Below are 21844 nucleotides of genomic sequence, written 5' to 3' on the forward strand. Positions count from 1 at the left end.
GTCAGTCAGGCCATCACACCACTGAAATCCATGAATATGAACATAGGGTTTTCTTAGCCCTCCCTGGATATACTGTGATTCTCCTCCTGTTTTTGACATGGATCTAATTGATGAAGTGTCTCTCTTGTCTTTCAACCACTCCATGGGAAGTGTCCCTGAAAGAGAGTGTATAGCTACAAGCATGTTATAGGTGCAGCAAAAGAGCACATATGTATTCTGCTAAGCCCTCTGAGCAATTTAAAATTGGAAATGACATCCCCCTACAGTGAAAAGGAAATACGTTCAATCCCTAGTTTAATGCATCTAGGAGTTTGCCACAATTGCTTTGTCTGGAATCATCTGGAAAGTGAAATGCTGTAAATGCAGATTATATTAACTGTACACAAGCTTTTAGAAATTAAAGTTTTACGAACTTCAGAAAATACCAGTTTTAGAATCTGTTAAGCAGTCCAGTAATCTGTATTTACGTGAGAAATCATAGATTTTAGCAAAGCCACTACTCACAGCTCTGCTGGAGTAAAGTTCTGTGGCATAATTTAGCAAGGTGGAACCATGGCACACTTTCACTGATCCTGTGTGCTAAACATGTTGTCACTGAGGGAAAGGAGAGATCGTCAGACCTGTGGCAGGTTAGAACCTACCATCCTTCCTTGGCTCCTTTGCAGTCTCTGAAATGACTTCCTTTCCTCTCTTGCTGTCTATTGAATGCTGTGGAATAATAAGTTTCACCACCTGGAGGTGCTACTTTACAAATATATAGAACTAAAGGGAACCAATGGAGGTATCTGTGTTTTTTCTTACCTTTCTCACTACCATTTTCTTCTTCTTGTTATTTCTCTTATGGTTCAAATTGTGAAATTAAGAATCTAATTGTAATGTATGAAGGCTGTGATCTTCAGCATGCTTGCTAGGGAATAAGTTGTATTGAAGTTGGTGGGACTTGTGTCCTAGTAAATATGCATAGGGTTGCGCTGCACAGCTAGCTTGCCTGTGAGTTATACTAATTGAGCCTTAGAGTGAATTAAAAAGTAATGTTTCTCAGCATAACACTGTGGGCCAGAACTGATGAGCCATTCTTCTTTTCTTGCTAGATGTGAAAGGACCATAGCTGAATGACAAGAGTTTGTGCTTTGCATGCAGAAAGTCATATGTTCAATCTTTGTCTTCTCTGGGTAGGACTAGAAGGCTCCCCTGACTGAAACCCTGGAGAGCTGCTGCCAGTCAGTGTAGGCACTACTGAGCCAGATGGACCAATGGTCTGAGTTGGTATAAGGCAGCTTTCTATGTGCCTGTGTGCATACACCTCTTTTGTCTTGTAATTCTGACTTCTTTATCAATGTTTTGATTTCAGAGGCTTTTGGTCAGAGGTGTGGTCATCTGTGGTTGTGAGGGGTCATAGACCCCTTACTTTTTTGAGAGCAGTGTCCCAGCCAGGTTACTATGTATCAACCAATCAGTATGAAAGAGGAAGAAGAGTTCTCCTTTTGTGCTGACTGGAACCAATCAGAATGAAAGGAGGTGAGTCAGCCACTGAGGAGACTCTTCTCAGTAGCTAACATCCCCCCTCTCCTTTCATGATGATTGGCTTGTAGGGATGTCAGTAATAGTGGAGTGTGGACTCATATGACATGGGGAGCAAGGAAGATGAAGGAAAGTGGAAAAAGTGATGTTGGCTGTGAGGGGGTGTAGTGTGACTGTCATGAAGGGACCCTACATTTCTGAATTTGCCACTACATTACTGCTTTTAGTATACATTCTCGTTTACATTTTACTGCCTGGATTAATTTGTATATTCTGTGATCTCAGTTATCTGAGATAAAATGAACAAAAATAGTGTGAGGGGAATGACTGCACTTGTAGATGTCAACAATATTTGAATTTGCCGTTTTTGCACAGTTTGCTATGGCTATTCATGGTGTTGCTTTGTCTGCTGGTAGAGCAGTCGATGACTTAACATACTTAAAAAAACCTACAGCCCTCTAACACCTCTGCAACCATACACACCTACCCTGAAAAACTAGGACAGAAATCTCCATATGTCATTGGTGAAATTTGCAAACCATTCTTTGGATCTGAAAACCCTGTTGTGCCTTTTTAAAAAACTCGATGAATGCAATTTGTTTTCTTTAAACATTCAATATTTCATAATGTGTAGCAGACGTTTTGATGCTGGGGTGAGCCCTCTACCAGAGAGAAGGTGCTCTGATGAGGCGCTTGGTTTCTGGAAGGTGCCGTTGCCGGGGTGACAGTGTAAACAGAAGGAGAGGATCCTTCTGAGGGAGGAGAGAGCTGCCAGGGAAAGTGGGCAGAGCCTGGTGGGTTTCTTTAAGCCTTGTTGGGATGTAGCAAATTGGCAGCCAGTGCAGCTCTCTCTGCATCAGTGTAATATGATCCAAGTAGCTGAGCCAGTCAACAGCCTTGCTGCCGCATTTTGCACCAACTGCAGCCTCTGAACCATCCCCAAGGGCAGCCCTATATAGAGTGCGTTACAGTAATTCAGTTGTGAGTTTACCAGTGCATGGGTCATAGTGGCTAGGGGCTTATCCAAATGGAGCGGGATAATCCACGGTTTCCATATTCGGTTTGTCATCTGATAGTCCTCACTTTGCCTTTTAGTTCGCTCTTTCCCAATTAAAAAAAACGCTATTTTGCACCCGCACCCGCAGCGGTAAGACCCCTACATTCTTTTCGCTTTTTCCAAGCTCCGCCTCTAAAACCTCCCCCTATCAACCAATTGGTCAGCAAAAAAATTAGGTATGCTCCTCTCCCCCTTTGCAACGAAGCACAATATGGCTGTAAAGGAGTTCTCGCCTGGGAAGGAAAGGCTGCTGGTCCATTTCACGCCTACCTTCCCAGGGAGAATGAAAAGCCCTTTCTTGTTTGCATTTGCGATATTACACTTAAACGAATGTATGCTTTTCTGCCTTTATTGATATTTAAGGAGATACACACACTGGCAATTACACTTATTTCTCCAAAAAACCAAGAAAGGTGTCCTCCCCCTTTCCTTCCCACGGAGAATGAAATTGACAAAGCTTTCCGGAGCAGGCTTGAAACCGACCAGAAGCCCTTTTGTTGTTTGCATTTGCGATATTACACTTAAACAAATGTATGCTTTTCTGATTTGAAGCAAAACCCCCAGCAAGTAGAATGAAATTGACAAAGCTTTCCCAGGCAGGCTGAAACCGACCATCCCCCCTTTCTCGCTTGCTGCGCATTGCAGATCTCACCCAGAGCGGCTGCCCAGTTTGCAGGCTGGCAAAAAATAAAATGCATCTGCGCAGTAGTTGCAGACCCCCCCCAACACCCCACCATTGCGATGATTGGTTCAATTTTCCCAGGCTTATTCTCGCACATGCGCAAAAGTGCAGATACGTGATTGGCTGGAATGAGGAGAAGGGGCAAGGGGAAACGCCCAAGAACCGCCCATCAGCTGTAAAGTCTGCGGTATTGCATCCTTACTCCTGAAGGCACAGCGGATGATTCCCGATTTTAAACAGCAAATCGCATTTTTGCCAGTATTGCAAGGAGCGGATTTAACCCGCGAAAATGTGTAACAGCACGAGACGTCATTTGGACAACCGAAAAATAATGAACACACATAGCGGGCGTGTCACACATTTTGCAGTCGTCTGGATGAGCCCTAGGCTACCCCAGTCCAAGAACAGCCTTAGCACCTGCCAAGGCCAACATCTCTGCAGGGGACCCACTGCCATTCTCTGGAGGCTTCTGGTCCTGTTCCTCAGACTGTTTGCTGGCTCTGCCTGTGTTCACCTTTCTCTCTGCATGCAAGCAATGAACAAAGTAAGGACGAGGGACAGCAGCACCCTCTGTGTGCCTTGTGTTGTGTTATGCATGCCACAGCTCAGTGGGAGAGCATCTGCTTTGCATGCAGAAGGTCCCAGGTTCAATCCCTGGCATCTCTAGGTAGGACTGGAAATATCCCCCACCTGGAAGCCTGGTAAACTGCTGCCAGTCAACGAAGACCGGTATTCTTCAACTTTTTCTGACCTGGGATCCACCTTTAACCCAGACATGCATTTGGGAACTCACATCGTTGTTGTTTTTTTAACCATATATTTGTATCATGGTAGTGCTGCTGTTGCGAGCCACCTTGGATCAGGCCATGATCTGGTAGTGGGTCTCAACCCACCAGTTGAAGACCAATGGTATAGACAATACTGAGCGAAATAGACCAAGGGCGTTAATAAATGGACCTGACTTGATCTAAGGCAGCTTTCTATGTCCCTGTATTCTCCATCTGGGTGACTGTATGGTCTGGATGCAGAGGGAGAGGGCAAACCAATGGGCAGCAGTGCCTTGGACGGGAGGAAGGGGCTGACAGAGAGAGGGCCTCTTAGAAGGCTCCTTGCACAAGGGTTCCCAAAACTTGTAGCCATCACTCCCTAGGCTCTTTTCCAGGCAAGGAGTGCTGTATATAACAAGACTTGTAGTTTGGGAGACAGAGGGAACTGTCCTCTCTGAAGAACTGCAAGTCCCAGAGTTCTCTAGTTCCTACTGTTATTTCTGTGATAGGCAGGAGGAGGAGAAGGGTGGGCCTACATCACTGGTTCCACCTCTGATGTTGCATGGCAAGGGTAGCCCTGTCCACGGATGTCACTTCTCATGTGTAAGGGCTCCTCTTCATACATCTGCGATCAATGTGTGGCTGTCAGGACCAGGAGCATGGCCACACTCTTTGTTTTACGTATAGACTGTCTTCCTGGGGCTATTGAGAATGATGCTGGGGACAGTGGGAGCCAGCCTTGCTGGTGGCATTTATGGGTTCCAAAATATAAGGGAGTAGTCAAGTGATGACTTCTGGACTACAGTGCATAGGAGAATTGACACTAGAGGGACAGTGACCAGTGTCACCCCCGTATAATTAACATATATACATGCCATATTGTCATAATGGTTTTTTTGAAGGGAAGGTGGCTCATGTTACTAATTTGTATTGAGAAAAGATGCTTGAGCATTGGCTAGATGTCATTAGGATGCATAGTGCAATTGCCCATTCTGAGAATTATGTATGAAAACTCACACTAGCCGTTGGATGAATGAATATTTAAGAAACTAAATCTGTGGAAAATAATTTTGGAATGAGGCTTCTTAGCCTTAGACATGCTGGAAAACAAAGCATTTGATTTGTATTATTAGCTCTGCTGGAAATAGTCCAGGAGAATTTTATTTGATTGGGCTTGTATCTTCCATTGTACACTTGATGAATAGATATTGCTTGCCGGCAGGATTATAAATCCAGTCAGATTTGTCATCAGTTTGCAGTTACAGGAAATAGTTACATATGGTTTTATAAAGCAGTGGAGGAGAAAAGGGCCTTCAAGTTAAAAATGACCGATGATCTGTGGCATTCACAAACTGAGGCTGAGTTGGTCATGAAGTAAAACTGTTTCTCAAGTCTACAACTTGAGACTCTGGGGTGAGGTGGAGAGAGCGCCTCTCTATAGAAAACCTCTGCATCTAGAAAACAGAGGTAGCAGAGAGAACGAATGTAGCCCATTCTACCAAGTATATTAATTTTCTACAAGCAGGGTTTTTGTTTCTTGGGGGAGCATTAAATCGTGTGGTTCCCCCACTTGCAGTCTGAAGTGGTGCAGTCCAGTTTGACAAGGTAATCTGTTAGTCTAAGCTTGGCCTGAGTCCCACTTCAGCTATTACATTTGTGGTGCAGGAGCTGCCAAAACACGGAATTGTGGGGTGAGCTCAGTGTTCCGCAGATTCAGTTTTTGACTCATACACAGTGGTTTTTAAGAGGACCAAAATCCTCCAACACCCGTCTCCATTAATTTTAGTGTTCTAGTGATTTAAAAAAAAAGATATTGCATACAAACGTTTCCTCTTTGCTGCTACAATATATTGGGCATCCTTCCCCCTCCTTTTCTTGCCTCTTCAAGTGATCTGCAGCCTTTCCCAACCAGTGTGCCTCCAGATGTTGTTGGACCACAATTCCCATCTTTCCTGACCATTGGCAATGCTGGCTGAGGCTGATGGGAGTTGTGGTCCAACAACATCTGGAGGCACACTGGTTGGGAAAGGCTGGATCAGAGATTACATACTGGATTTAGGTACTGGATGACATAATTAAGGGCAAATGAAGTCCACGTAGAATGAGACCAGTCCTTCCCATGAAGGCCACATGGGGGACTGCAAACTCCCAGGGGTCACAAATCAAGCAATTTTGCAGCCCTTTCATAACAATCCCCACCAAAAAAAATTGATGGGGAGGCTCTTTTCATTCTGACTTAGATTTTTGTGCAATGGCACCTCCTTCTCACCTCAGCCCCAGGCCTGTGTGAGGGTGTTCTTCAGTATGGGAACCCATTTGGGTGACTGTGCTCCTCACTTGGTAAATGTTACCTGGATTCACTCATGAGGGCTAGAAAAGAGCGTTATTGTCTTAAGGGAAAGCTGAGGTGACCAGAATGCGAGGCTAGATATCATTCTGTGCTTTTGTGGGAAATATGGTGGCTTCAGGCATCTAGTTGAAACAGTGGAGCCTAAATTGAAACAAAAAAATTAAAACAATACATCATATGCGACTTTGCCTTGAGGCCCAAAAGATGTCTGGATGTATGCCCTAACGCAGGGGTTTCTAGACTGTAGTCCATGGACCACCAGTGGTCTGCGAGCTTCATTCAGGGTGTGTGTGCCATGTGTGCATTCAATATTCATACTGATTTTAATTTTTTGTTATATTGTATATGCTGTGCAATGAAAACTGTAATGTAATAAAATGCAACATAAGAAATAAAACAAGCAATAAAATACAATTAAAAATCATACAGCATATGGCAAGGTGTGTTACAACTACTACAACAGGCAGACAAATCATTAAGTAGTTTGTCAAGACCATCAGCAATTTTCAAGTGGTTCATGGAGGGGGGAGGGAAGTTTGGGAACCGTTGCCCTCCTGCTTCCAGTCATGCACTGAAGTTTTCACAATTTCTTCTTCTGATTGCAGCTCCTTTCACTACATGGAATGCCATTCTAGGGCAGGGGGGTACTTGGGGGATATTATGGTCTTACACGGGCGAGGGGTGCTTATGCCCTCTGAAATGAATAGTCTTTAGAAGCTAATGTATTTTCCTTCACTTACTTCAGAATGTGGTAAGCCAGCTCTGCTGTGTTTGCAGGGGAGGGGGGGTTGTGCTCATTTTGCTGAGGGGCCCTGCACATCTGCCCCAAAGTCCAGTCTTGATGGCACCACTATTCTGGAGGATTTCTGCTAGTTGGAAGTCTCTTTAGAGGCATTGGGTGGTACGCTATGAAGGCCCAAGGAGATGTGCGGGGGTCAGCAACTATCGGTTATGCATGGAATATGTATGGATTTCTTAGAGCCAGCCCTTCACAATGTTTCTTTAGCCATGTTCCAGGGTAGGTCTTTTTAATGTCTATATTATTTTTTTTTTTCAAGAACAGGAATGATCACTCCATCATAATTTTTTCTTACCTGCAATAGGACATAGTCCTTTTTCTTAATGGAATGTTTCTTTACAGAATAAAATGAGAAATATTTAGACATAATATCTAACATAGTGTTTGCTTATGGTGTGTAGTAAAAGGATGGGGGGGGGAGGAACAGAATTTTGTAATCTAAACCGCATGTAACTGATATTATTTTCCCTTCAGCTTTGTTGGTTGCTTTTGCCATCTTGATTGCTGTGGCACTCCTGTATTTTCTTGGATCCTATGTCTCCAAGTAAGTGTACATGTTACATTTTTCCTGTCTCCTGTGTTGTTACTGTATTAAGTGATAAGTGAAAAGATGGAATTGTTATGACTCTTTGTAATCTCAGAAGCAGGGCAAACAATGGCAGAGGAAACACCAACCACTAGAAGTATCCTGCTTGGCTGTTATTAGGTTACATTAAAGGAGCTGTGGGGAAAGAAGGATTGGGGGAAAAAGGATTTCTGTTTCCTAAGTTCTGCCAAAATAAATATTACATACTATTGGAGAAAGGGATTCCTTTCAAAATGTGCATTTGATATTGCAGAATCTGGGATAGAGCATTAATCTAAAGTAATTATATTTGCCTATACAGAGGTATGACCCTCCGTGGCACAGAGTGGTAAGTGGCGGTAACGCAGCTGAAGCTCTGCTCACGGCCGGAGTTCGATTCCAACGGAAGGAGGAAGTCGAATCTCCGGTAAAAGGGGTTGAGGTCCACTCAGCCTTCCATCCACCCGTGGTCGGTAAAATGAGTACCTGGCATATGCTGGGGGGTAAAGAAAGGCCAGGGATGGAACTGGCAATCCCACCCCATATATATGGCCTGCCTAGTAAACATCGCAAGACATCACCCTAAGAGTTGGAAATGACTCGCACTATAAGTGCGGGGACACATTTACCTTTTATATAGAGGTAGAGAGTGGCAACATAGTTGGTCATTTTTTATTTTTTTGGAATGATAAATGTAAGGGCTGTATATGCTCATTGTCCTGTATTTAAAATTTGCAAATTGTTACTGAAATATTTATTTCTGTATTTATTTAATTAACAATATAAACACATAAAGAAGTAAAACAAATATAAACAGTAACAAGTTCCATCATATCTTTGAGTATGGCCCTTTTAATTGGGGGCCATTGCTGTGACCTAGCAGACATCCACATGTGGATGCCTATTTCCACATGCATAGCTGATGCAAATACATATATGTAGGTGCATTGCCATTCATATCCCAAGGCTCAACTGTGACACATTGACTTGAGTCTTGATGTATTTTTTTATATACAAGGGGCTGTATGTTCCCATCCAGGGCCACCAATTGTTAAGCATGGCAAACATACCCATGTCTAGCATTGGAATTTTGTCCATATCTGTATGAGATCATCACGAAGGTATAAAATTGAAGGACTAATTTTTATCCATGTTACTTTCTGAATTCTTGCAGTCTTCACTGTACACAGGCATACTGCCATTGCCTTCGGCATAAATCTGTTTCCATTGTAAGTATATACAACTTTTCACATTTTTTAAACATTTAATTGTGAAGTATGTTTATTTCATACAGAAATGTTTCGAATGCACTTACAAACTCTGCAAATACCTCCTTCCCCAACCTGGCCGAGTTTCAGGCAGATGAAGAGAGATCTCTCCAGTTTGTGGTTTGGCATATTCTCTGCTGCAATGGTGGCTTTGATTATGGAGAATGCTGATTTAATCTTGAGCTTTGAGTAACTGACATAAAAATACCTTTTTTTTAATTAAACAAGGTGCCTTGACCTATGCATATACTACATTTCAACTTTCTGTTTGTTGTGGGAAGGATCTTTAACCATTTTGATGCCCCTGTGAGTGAGTCATGTCCAAGCACTTTTTATACATGTACTGTGCCTTGCAAAAGTAATCAAACCCCTGACCAATTATTACTGAATTACAAATGGTACATTGTAATTTTGTTCTGTATGATATTTTATTTTGAAACACTGAAACTCAAAATCAATTATTGTAAGGTGACATTGGTTTTATGTTGGGAAATGTTTGTAAGAAACATAAAAAACTGAAACATGTCGCTTGCATAAGTATTTAACCCCTGTGCTTTGGAAGCTCCTAGTTTACACAGATGAAAGAAATTGCCCTGTGCAAGACACAGTTACCTTACCATTGGCCTCCACCTGTGAACCATTAAAGTTGCTGTCACATTGTCAGGATAAAAAGCCCACTGTTGAAGGATCATTGGTCAGGCTGTGGATCTGAAGGAAAATGAAGACCAAAGAGCATTCTACAGAAGTGAGAGAGAATGTAATGCAAATTCATAGATTAGGAAGAGGGTACAAAATAATATTCAGGTGTTTGGATATCCCAGTGAGCACAGTTGGATCAATAATCAGAAAGTGGAAGCTGCATCACACCACCCAGGCACTGCCAAGAAAGGGTCGTCCCTCAAAACCCAGTGTTCGAACAAGAAGGAGACTTGCGAGAGAAGCCACAGAGAGGCCAACAATCACTTTGAAGAAGCTACAGAGTTCAGTGGCCGGGATTGGAGTAATGGTGCACCAGTCAACCATATAAAGAGCTCTGCATAACACTGGCCTGTACGGGAGGATGGCAAGAAACAAGCCATTACTCAAAAAGTACCATCTGAAAGCGTGTCTGGAGTTTGCCAGAAAGTGTGAGAGTGCCCCAGCTGCAATGTGGGAAAATGTTTTGTGGTCAGATGAGACCAAGAAAGAGCTTTTTGACCAAAACTCAAAGCACTATGTGTGGTGCAGATCTAACATTGTCCATTCCTCAAGACGCACCATCACTACAGTGAAGTATGATGGTGGCAGCATCATGCTGTGGGGATGCCTCTCATCAGCAGAGTTTGGGCATCTTGTTAAAATTGAAGGAAGAACAGATGGAGCAAAATACAAGGAAATACTGCAAGAGAACCTGCTTCACTTCACTAAAAACCAAAGCTTGGGAGAAAATTCACTTTTCAGCAGGACAGTGATCCCAAGCACAAGGCCAAAGCAACGTTGAAGTGGCTCAAGAACAAAAAGGTGAATGTCCTACAGTGGCCCAGTCAAAGTCCTGATCTCAACCCCATTGAGAATCTGTGGTGCTCTTTGAAAATTGAGGTCCACAAGTGACGTACAACCAACCTGAACAACCTGGGGTGAATCTGCCAAGAAGAATGGGTGAAAATCCCTCCGACATTGTGTGCAAAGCTGGTACATACCTACCCCCAAAAGACTTAAAGCTGTTATTGCAGCAAAAGGTGGCTCTACCAAATATTAATGTGTGGGGATTGAATACTTATGCAAGAAACATGTTTCAGTTTTTTATGTTTCTTACATTTCCCAATGTAAAACCAATGTCACCTTACAATAATTGATTTTGAGATTCAGTGTTTCAAAATGCAGTATCCTACAGAACAAAATTGCAATGTACCACTTGTAATTCAGTAATATGAGAGCATTGGTCAGGGGTCTGATTACTTTTGCAAGGTACTTTAAATACAGTTTGCCCTTTCAAAACTAGACATGTTCCTGTTTGCCACCTCTCCCAATCTGATGATGATTCAAATGTGCGAAAGGGAGCACCTTCACCCCCAAACAAGCTACACACAGATTTTCTGTTTGCAGTGGCGTATGCCCCTTTCCTTTAGCTGCTTAGAGGAATCCTCCCTCTCTCCTTTCAATTGTTTTCTGAGCATTCTGGAGCATTGAGCATTCATCCTGAACTATTTGGATAAAGTTTGCAGGAAGGCTAGATGCCATCAGCTATTTTCTGAATATTCATTCTAATTTTTTTCAAGGAGGTTAAACAATGTTGCGCCACCCAAGTGTTAACCCACACTTTCCAGTGCATTTTTCCATCACTTTCTCTATTGCAAAAAGTCTGATTTGAGGGGAAGCGGATTTGTTGCACAGCAGCACCAAATCAGCATTAATTGTGCAACCTCAATTTGCCAGTATGTGATTGAATCCCACCCCAAAATAGTGATAGTCTGGAAGTGCCCTTAGAAACGATCTGTTCTTCTCTGATCGCAATCATACCTGGTAACTAAAATGCTGTGGGGCTCTTGTTCGTGTTCTTGTCTTGCTCAATAGTGTTTGCTGTCAGACAAGATGGTGGGTGATATTCTTTTTTGCTTAATGTGGCAGCTAACTTGACAGTAATGGGAGAATGTCACTACTGGGGACAGACTTGAACTGTTGTCAAAGTCCGTAAGGGTAGATGATTGCTTTTTAAAATACATGTGGCAGGATAGTAGAGGAGCCTCAAGGTATATTCCTCTACAGAAGGTGTTTTTAAGTGTTCCCCTGCTTTTTCCTTATTCTTGACTTCGATATTCAGACTGTGAATGTGTCAGTGGGCTGTGGGCATATCAGGAACAAGACCTGGAATGTGTGTGTGCAAGTGCAGGATCCCTGCTGTCACGAACTGCGGGCTGCAGTTTGAGCGGAGCTGAAGTTGACACCTGGAATACAGGAGATTCTGTTTTGTTGACCAGGCAAAGGTAGTAAGGCAGGCAAATACCAGACCTATCCTATCCAGAGGCTTCATTCTACTTGCCAGTCACAGGGGCTGATATTGCACACCCCTGTACCCTTTTGTGCCAGAATAGGGCTCTGGGGCATGAGTGCACACAGTCCAGAGTAGACGGCTAGACTAAGTTCTAGCCTTCAACTATGATGTTCTGGTTCAAGTCTGAGAATTCCTGGGTGTGTGTTAAGAGCACGGTGTGATATAGTCCCAGACAGATGCATTGCCTCTATGTGGGCTGCCAAATGGGCATGATATAGTATTTGCTAATGATCAATAATGCTTGCTCCAGCCATTTGCTGCCCTATTCAAGACACAAATAGCATGAAGAGTAATGCAACGAAAAGAGCAGCTGTGGTAACCCCATTCAGGACCTAGAAACTGGTTAGGGCTCAATATATCTGTTCCACTGGTGGTATAACTGTTGCCAAGAGCCCACTTCCATACGTCTTCAGTAACATGTAGGAGCTTACATTGGATTAGTCCCTAATTATTCTGAGGATCATAGTTTAAGCATAATAGGGTATGGAGATTGTGCTAAACAGCCCCTCTCAGTGTGTCCACAAGCGCCCTGGTTGCAAGATCAGGGTGGGCAGCTTGCATGAATGGGATCAACGTGTGTTGAGCTCAATTCAGCTAGGCCCCTATATTTTAGCACTTACCTATGTATTATTACATCCATGAATATTTGTTATCACAATATCCAAATTATTGGCTCTAGGGAGGGGGGGATTTAGGGTTAATTTCATATTGTTGCATTATCTATGTTAATGTTTTGTACAATAACAAGAAAAAAATAATAAAAAAGAATTAAAAACAACAACAGTGTCCAAACAGCAAGGGAGGATGGAGGTAGGACAAGCATGCTAAGGCAGTATGATCCTTATTCCAAGGTGTGATGCCTTATGCATAGTCAGACCATTGGCTCCTCTCAGGCCGATATTATCTCTTCTTATTGCCAGTCATTCTCCAAAGTCTCATTTGGAGGGTTTTCATAGCCTTGCTGCCAGCAGTGGTGTGAGTGGTGGAGGTGGAGCCATCCTTATAGCACTGGTGTTACTTTTGCTTACCTGGATGAGACCGGGCCATGATGGCGATGAGGTCAGGACCGTGGAGATGTACTGGTGAGACTGCCACCATCAATCCAGCACTCCCATTGGTGTGCCTGTGTATCTCTGGCTGCAGCATGTCCAGGGAAGCAGCAGCGACACCAGTGTTGGAAGGGCAGCTTTACTCTTACCACACTTACTGCTGCTACTATTGCTGCCTGAACTGCTCCGATTTAGAGGGGCCAGAGACTGAACATGGGACCTTCTTCATGCAAGGATACACCCTTTGTAGTTGAGGATTCTTGGTCTGTTACTTCCTTTGGCAGTATCCGTGGTCAAATAGGGGCTTGTGGTCATAAGAAGAGGGCTATTTTGAGAAGTAGCCACACCCTTGCAGTAACATTTGAATTTTGCCTTAGTCGTAAAGGGATTCCTGTATTGTTCCTCTCCTCTGGGCCTATAGTAACACTGCCACCCTGTCCCTGCCAAGGCATCTCACCCAGAGGTTGTTAGCCCTTAGACAAGGCCCTTTACAGTTTGAAGAAACTTGTACAAACCAAATGAGACTTGTTTGCAGGCAACAGGCAAACGTGTGTACCTTGGAACAACTTGTGATGAATCATACGCCCTCAAAAATACTGCTCTGAAGGAAAAAGAATAAACCAGGTAATGAAAGCAACAGCAATGTGAATACTCTGCCCCCTTTTTAAGTGGTTCAGTCTGTGTTTAGTTCATAAAGTACTTCTCATCCTTCTAAAAGAAAAATGGATCACAATTATGAGAGGGTTTGAAATGGGCCTCAGTTGGCAAGGTGGATATAATGATATAAAATGGAAATAAAGTAGGTGATGCCATATATCAAAGAAGAAAAAATTGAGCCTCTTCCTCAGGCTTTTAATCTTGAAGGGCATTTTTTTAACATGATGTGATTGCTAATAATACTTCACAGCAGGTTTTAGGAAATTAACATTTTTTAAGAAGAAGAAAAAAACACGCACACACCAATGACTAATACAAATCCAGAATCTAAAATTCCTGGATGTCTAGATTTTACCTTGATGCTGTGCTCTTAAGGATGACTTTTAAATTTGTTTAAAACATATGGTATATCCAAAGATGTTTTTAAAAATATAAAAATGAATTCAGAACAACTAAAATATAACCAGGTCTAAAATTCAGCCCTCTTCAAAGGTAATCCCAGTCCTCATGAATCTTCTCCCTGCAGTGAACTCAAAATCCCCACTAGTGCCCTGTTAATTTTGCTTGGCCCCGGTTTATATTTGGGGTAAACAAAATGCAGATTTAGATGCTTGAATTCTCCTCTAGACTCTGTGATTTAGGATTTGCCATCCTGTTTTAAACAAAACCTGTGCCTATGTAACCCATATGGCTTTATTAGATGGGGTCTCTACCCTGTCGACTGTGAGGGCACCGTACCATGACCGAAGGCCTTCAGGCAGCCCAGAATCTGAGCTTTCTTTCTTTCTTTCTTTCTTTCTTTCTTTCTTTCTTTCTTTCTTTCTTTCTTTCTTTCTTTCTTTCTTTCTTTCTTTCTTTAAGTAAGTCTCTAGTCCTCCTAGAAAGAAAGTTATGGAGCAAAATGTGCAGGTGCCCTTCTAAGTGATTTCTGTGAAATGAGCCAGGCTGGCTGTTCCTGCATATTGCTGTTATTTGCCAATAAGTGAAGTCAGAGCTGTGACTGATAAGTGAGTTGTTTGGACACCAGGCAATAGAAATCCCGGGGTCCTAAAGAGCTGCTGTTATCCTTCCCCTGGACATTTTTAGTCAAATATTAAATGCCAAGTTTCTTTAAATTGCAATAATTTACTATTAAAACACACATTTCAGGCACTTCTCTATTTTAAATAAAGGTATGTTTAATTATTTAAAATGAAAATGTAAAATGCCCTTTCACATGTTTGTCAAATGCCCTTTTGAGTTCACTCCCCAACCCCCAGTGAAAATTTATTTTAAAAAGCCCTGGTTAACTCTGTGCCCGTCCCACACCAGGTGGAAAACTTCAGTAGCTGGAACATACCTACTGAGGAAATGTCCCTAGCTGTTCCTTAGGTATTCCAACTGGTTGAACAGATAGTATAAGAAAAAGATATTTCTTGGTCAATCTTGTCACCAATTCACATGCTATCTTTTTTAGGGGCCCCTCCAGACTGCGCTTTTATTGCGGGTGTATTCTGTAACATATTCTTGACACACTAATAGTGCATTAATGGTGGATTTATTCTGCTTTAGTTTGTTCTGCAGTGCTTCCCCAATGCTACCACATTATTGCTGTCTGGAGGGGCTATAGTACAGCACAACAAAAATCAGAACATTTGTGGTATAAAAGGTTATAGGATTTCTGCATAAAATCAGCAGGAAGTTACAGGATGTGCAGCGAATGGAAATGAAGTAGGGTCCTTTCCCCAAACCTTTTGCAGGCACAAACAGTACTGAAAGTGGCATTGCCCTGACAGCATCATGAACACAAATAATCATGATTGCGCAATCAAAAGGTCACCTGGAGGGGCCAGTAATGTGGGAATATGTGTAATCAAATGCTCCACGCTCTATGCTTGTATTAAGTTCAGTTTATATTTTCAGTAGTTCCCATTGATAAAGCCTTTCATAGAGTGTAGCACTTGAGCCACCTTCCAGACATGCTATTTTTCTCTGTTTGCATATGTAGTATGTGTGTGTGTGTGAAAACATTCAAGCATGCTTGTGATCTGATTGTTTATAGTTCACCAACTACCACTTGAGCCTACTGAATGTAAAAACGTGCCCTTACCTTTTGGGACAAAAACAACTCCCTGGCCTTGGCACCTACTAAAGGCACAACAGCTACAGAATGCTTTCAAGCTCACACTCCCCTTCACCTGGCACTTCTGGCAAGGAGAGCTTCCCAGCTGCTCTTCATTCACCCTGTACTGGCTCACTTCCTTCCCCAATCTGATGGTGGTTGCTGCTTTCCTCCCTTCAAATTAATGCCTACCAACAGCTTGCCACAAGCTGTCAGGAAGAGGAGATTCTTGCTCCCTATTTGGTTAGTGGAAAGCTGCTATCACCAGAATAAAGTATACTTGAAGAACAGGCAGCCTGCTGTGGATTAATTGAGCAGTACTGGCAACGTCTGAAAGATTTTGAACATAATAACAGAAGGATGAGCATGTTTGGAAGAATTCTCCAGCTGCTCCACTGGTGGAAAATTGCCTGCTGCCTTCTTTCAGAAGGCAATACAGGCACAGGGGGGCTTTGTTACATGTATCCTTTCATTAAGAAAATTGCATGTGGATTGGCTCTTGGAAATGTGAGGAGGTAGATTTTTAGAGATGGTGCATCCAATGTGTGCATCCAGGAAGACATTTGCTTCTGGGGTGGAGAGAGGAGAGTACAACTCTACACTGTGTGACTGTTCTCTTCTTAGGCTGCCTGAGTTAAGTAGGAATCCTTATGAACAAGATGAATCCTAGGGCCAAAAACAGGATTTTATACCTCCTTTCTTGGAGACCATTTAAAAAACAAAACCTGAGGACTCATTGTCATCAACATATGGTTACATGATGATTACCTGGGAAAGCTGCCATGAGTTGTTTACCATGCGTTCAAACAATGACTTATCAAATCCTAGAAAATGTTTTAAAATGTGGGTTGATTCAATTATGGCTGTGCCCACACTAGGGCATTCATGTGTATGTGGGTTGCTATTTCTGAATGCGTCTTTGGCACCTTCATCCAGGCATCAGTGCTTTCAGTTTTATGCCTCTGAAATCTATCTCAATGTTTCCTGTTCACACTAGAGGGTGGTGCTCGATGGGATGTATTTGTGCTGTGTGTTGCTGTCCTCTGTCTTAGTTAGTACTTCCCACACACCAGGTGCTGGAACCCTAAGGTCCATTGTGGGCATATGTCCAGGTATTTGTTTAGCTGGGCAGGCCTTTTTAATTTTTTTCTTTTAGTTTTGAAATTCAAGTTTTCAGATATACCAGGTTTGCACAAAAGAGCAGTAAGAATAATTTATTATTATTAGTAGTAGCAGTAGATTACTACTACTACTACTACTACTACTACTACTACTACTACTACTACTACTACTACTACTACTAGTAGTAGTAGTAGTAGTAGTAGTAGTAGAAGAAGAAGTTATTTCCCGCCCTTCCTCCAGAGGTCCCAGAGCAGGTTACAACAACCTTAAAATAAAGTGTTAAAAACAATTGAAAACAACCAGAGTCACAAAACAGGGTGGGTTCTAAAAATGTATGTCCCAGGTGTCAAAGGCCAGGGTAAAGAGGTGCATCTTCAGCATTCATCTAAAGCTGGACAGTGAGGTTGCCAGACACACTTGGGTAGGCAGGGAGTTCCACAACTTAGGGGCCACCACAGAGAATACCCTCTCCAGGCCACTACCCCATGAGCTTCTGAAGGAAGTAAAATTAGCAAAAGCCCCCCCTCTGCTGATCTCAACATCCAAGAGGATCTTTAGGGGAGGAAGCAATCTTTCAGATATTTGGGACCTAAAGTAATTTAGGGCTTTAAACACTAGTGTGAGCACCTTGAATTGGACCAGAAAGAAACTGGCAACCAGTACAGCTGCTTTAAAACAGGAGTTATATGAGATCTAAAGGGAACTCTAGCCAGTAATCTGGCTGCTGCATTTTGGACCAGTTGAAGTTTCCAAGTCGTCTTCAAGGGCAGCTCCACGTAGAGCGCATTGCAATAATCCAGTCTGGAAGTCACCAGAGCATGGAGCACTGTGGCCAAGTAATCTCTGTCCAAAAGGGGCTGGAGCTGTAAAAAGGCACTCCTAGCCACTGAGGGCACCTCAGCCTCCAGTGACAATGCTGGATCCAGGAGTACCCCCATCCTGTGAACCCACTCCTTCCAGGGAAGTGTAACCCCATCCAGAACAGGCCGTCTCTCCACCGCCCTGACATGAGCACTCCAGACACATCACACCTCTGCCCTTTCAGGATTCAGCCTTAATTTAGTGACTCATATCTAGCCCATCACCACCTCCAAGCATTGGTCCAGCACCTCAACTGCATCTCCTGATTCAGATGGAATGGAGAGACAGAGTTGGGTGTCATCTGCATATTGATGACACCTCACTCCACTGCTCCCAGCAGTGTCATATAGATGTTTAATAGCTTGGGGACAGGACTGAACCATGTGAAACACCACAGAACATCTCCCATGGTGCCAAACAGTAGCCTCCCATAGCCACTTTTTGGAAGTGGCCCTTGAGGCATGAGCAGAACCATTGAAGCACAGTGCCTTTAACCCACACCTTCCTGAGATGCTCCAAAAGGATACTGTGGTCAATAGTATCAACAGCTGTGGAGACATCACAGAGAATGAGCAGAATTGAACTGCTCCTTTCTGTCTTCCAACAGATGTCATCAACCAGGGCGACCAAGGCAGTATCAGTGCCATAGCCAGGCCTGAAGCCAGATTGGAATGGATCCAAGTAATCTGTTTCCTCCAAGCATGCTTTAAGCTGGACGACTGCCGCCTTCTTAAGCACCATGCCCCAAAAGGGGATATTTGCCACTGGCCGATAGTTGTTTAATACTTCTGGGCCCAAGGAGGTCTTCTTAAAGAGGGATCCCACCACTGCCTCCTCTAAGGCAAATGGTATCTCCTCCTCCTCTAGTGAAGCATGAATGACTCCCTGGACCCAGCCAGTCAACCCCCTATGGCTATCTCTAAGAAGCCAAGATGGGCAAGGGTCAAGGGGACAGTTGGTCAGCCACACTTCTTCAAGCAGCTTGCCCACATCCTCAGTGTTCAATAATTGAAACTGATCCAGTACAGATGGGATAGACAGTGCTCTGGATGCCCCCATTAGACTTGCTCTACCTGTGGCATCCAACTCTATCCGAATCTGAACAATATTGTCTCTAAAGTCCCTTGCAAAGTTTTTAGAGCAGGTCTCTGAGGGTGTCAGAGCATTGCCCTCTTGGCCAGATCACAAAAGCCCATTCGCAATGCAGAAAAGCTCTGCCTGACGCAGTGGTGGTGAAGTATGCTTTCTTTGCCGCTGCCACTGCCGCATGGGAGGCATGATGGTGCAACCTTATCCATGTTCAGTCAGGTTCAGACTGAGATTTATGCCACCTGTGCTCCAGCTGCCAACCCACCAGTTTCATCACACACAGATAACTGGAGTACCAAGATGACCTACATGTTCCACAGCCACAGCGAGGGTGCTCAGGAGTGATTGTGTTGATGGCTCTATGCATCACTCCATTCCATAGTGACACAAGAGCATCGACAGGAGCACCAGCCATGCCAGTTGGAAAATCCCCCAGAGCATTCAGGAATCCATTAGATTCCATAAGCCTCTGAGGGCGGACCATCTCAATGGGTCCCCCACCCTTGCAGAGTGGAGTTGCTACATTCAGTCCAAACCTTACCTGGGAATGGTCTGCCACAACAGCAGACCCACAACGAGTCCCCCAAATCAGTGGAGTACTACCAATCCCCTCTGTGGGAAAGGCCAGGTCAATGGTATGCCCAGCCATATGTGTTGGGCCATTGATGTATTGAGACAGCCCTATGGTTTTCATGGAAGCCAAGTTCAATGTCTAATTTTGGTATACAAAGCCCTATACAACTTGGGACCAGGATCCCTGAAAGATAGTCTTGCCCTTTATATACCCAGTTGATCAGAGCAATCTGCAGGTGAGAGCCTCCTGCCTGCTTTGGGTGGGGTCGTACTCCCTCTGAAAGAGCAGGTTCGTAGTCTGGGGGTGCTCCTGCATCCATCTTTGTCACTAGAGGCTCAGGTGACCTCCATGGCTAGGAGTGCCTTTTTCCAGCTTCAGCTGGTAAGATAGCTGCAGCCGTTTCTGGAGTGGGATAGCCTGACCATTGTTGTCCATCCACTGGTAACCTGCATGCTGGATTACTGTAATGCACTCTATGTGGGGCTGCCCTTGAGGCTGGTCCGGAAGTTGCAGCTGGTGCAAAATGTGGCAGCGAGACTGCTCACTGGGGCGGGGTATTGCCAACATGTCACCCGGCTGCTGAAAGAATTGCACTGGCTGTCCATTTGCTACCTGGCCAAGTTCAAGGCTCTAGTTTTGGTGTACAAAGCCCTATACAGTTTGGGACCAGAATACCTGAAAGACCGTCTTATCCCTTATATATCCAGTCGATCACTGCCCTCTGCAGGTGAGGGCCTCCTGCAGATACCATCTTATCAGGAGGTCTGTTCCACACAACATAGGAAGCGGACCTTTCATGTAGTGGCACCGAGCCTTTGGAATTCCCTCCCCTTAAATATTAGACAGGTACCATCTCTGTTATCTTTTTGGTACCTATTGAAGACCTTCCTCTTTCAACAAACGTTTTAAGTAGAGACCTTATCCCAATCTGCTTCTGTGCTGGAACTACTTTTTAAGATGTGTTTAAAGTTGCTTTTTAAAGATGTTTTTAAGATGTTTTGCTTTAATATGTTTTAAAGTCTTTTGTTTTTAAGATGTTTTAAAGTGCTTTTAGAGTTTTTGTTTGTTACCCTGGGGTCCTTCTGGGAGGAAGGGCAGGATATCCATTTAATAAATAAATAAAGTCCTGAGCTGACCCATTGAAGTCCCCCAGCACCACCATGAAAGGGCTCTCTAACACTACATCTGAGATACCTCTGCCAGCTTGGTTAGGGAGGTGGTAGTGCAGTAGGGTGGACACTACACTAACATCCCCATTTTAAAAAAATGTATGCATTGCTCCTAACCAGGAAGCTTAAGGTTGGTTGTGGGCAAGCATGCTATGTGCCTATATCTTTAAATATTTTTTTAAAATATTTTTGATATACCAGATTTGCACAAAAGAGCAGTAAAAAAACATATGTGTTGCTCCAAGCCGGACAAGAATTTAGAGTTTCTCACATGAAAGGCTGCCACTTCCGTTTCTCCCGCTTTCCTTTCCCACCTCCTGTGCCTGCAAGGGCAATTTTTATTTTTAATACAGCTATTTTGTGCAGGAGCATTTCTGGACAAAAGAGATGCTTTAACAATAAAAATACAAATACTGCAAATGTGCCTTCAGCAGCAACCAATGGAAAAGGGCAGGCTGCGTCCTTTCCTTCGGGCTGATAGAGATAAAATGGAAATAGGGGGTGTGGCAATAGATGACACCCAGCGAAACATCACTGCATATGTGTAAAAGCCCACCCACACAATGTGTTTCAGTGTGTCCTCAACTGGGTAACGTGCAGTTTTGCATTGGATTTTCTCCCTTATCAGATATCTGCAGACTGGGAAAATCCAAGAGTTTTTTTTTTGTGGGGAGGGAGTGAGGCTGCTGTTTGGATAAGAATGAAGTCACGTGGATGCCATACAAAAAAATAGAGACACAAGCAGCGTCAGACTCACATTAAACTCCAGTATGGATGAGTCCTGTTATATATAACTGTTACAGTATTCCAAACTGTGTGGGAATTGTGTATGAAGAGGGTGTACAGTTCCCACTCACTCAGTCCCCACGTTTCCTGAGTCTGGCACTTAGAAGCCTCCCTGTGCTAAAGGAACAACCAATCACATGGCAAAAGTGTTCATAGACGAGATCACAAAGTACAGCAGGTGAGGAAATCATATGACTTCATTCTCTCCCATGCCAATAACTCTCTTTGGGTAGAAAGCTAGATATGAGAAAGTTTGTAGCTTCTTTCCTGAACATACAAACTTTCACCTGAACATACTAGCTTTCTATGGGATTTTAGAGGCAGTGATATTAATAATATGATCACTCCTGGTACAGTTAGAAGTGGTGTAATCCAGGAGCTGTTTTTTAAGCTCAT

At 43.4% G+C, this 21844-nt stretch overlaps 1 protein-coding gene across 1 annotated transcript in view; it reads left to right on the forward strand.

Annotated features, from left to right (window-relative positions):
• LOC133388618 (heparan-alpha-glucosaminide N-acetyltransferase-like) overlaps positions 1 to 21844 on the forward strand; it is a 206921-nt gene that overhangs the window by 66394 nt on the left and 118683 nt on the right. The window contains exons 5-6 of the mRNA XM_061634577.1: positions 7651 to 7720; positions 8916 to 8970. Of these exons, the coding sequence (XP_061490561.1) occupies positions 7651 to 7720; positions 8916 to 8970 (125 nt within the window). The remainder of the gene's footprint in view (positions 1 to 7650; positions 7721 to 8915; positions 8971 to 21844) is intronic.

Source organism: Rhineura floridana, chromosome 7 (assembly GCF_030035675.1).
Source record: "Rhineura floridana isolate rRhiFlo1 chromosome 7, rRhiFlo1.hap2, whole genome shotgun sequence".
Lineage (NCBI taxonomy): Eukaryota > Metazoa > Chordata > Lepidosauria > Squamata > Rhineuridae > Rhineura > Rhineura floridana.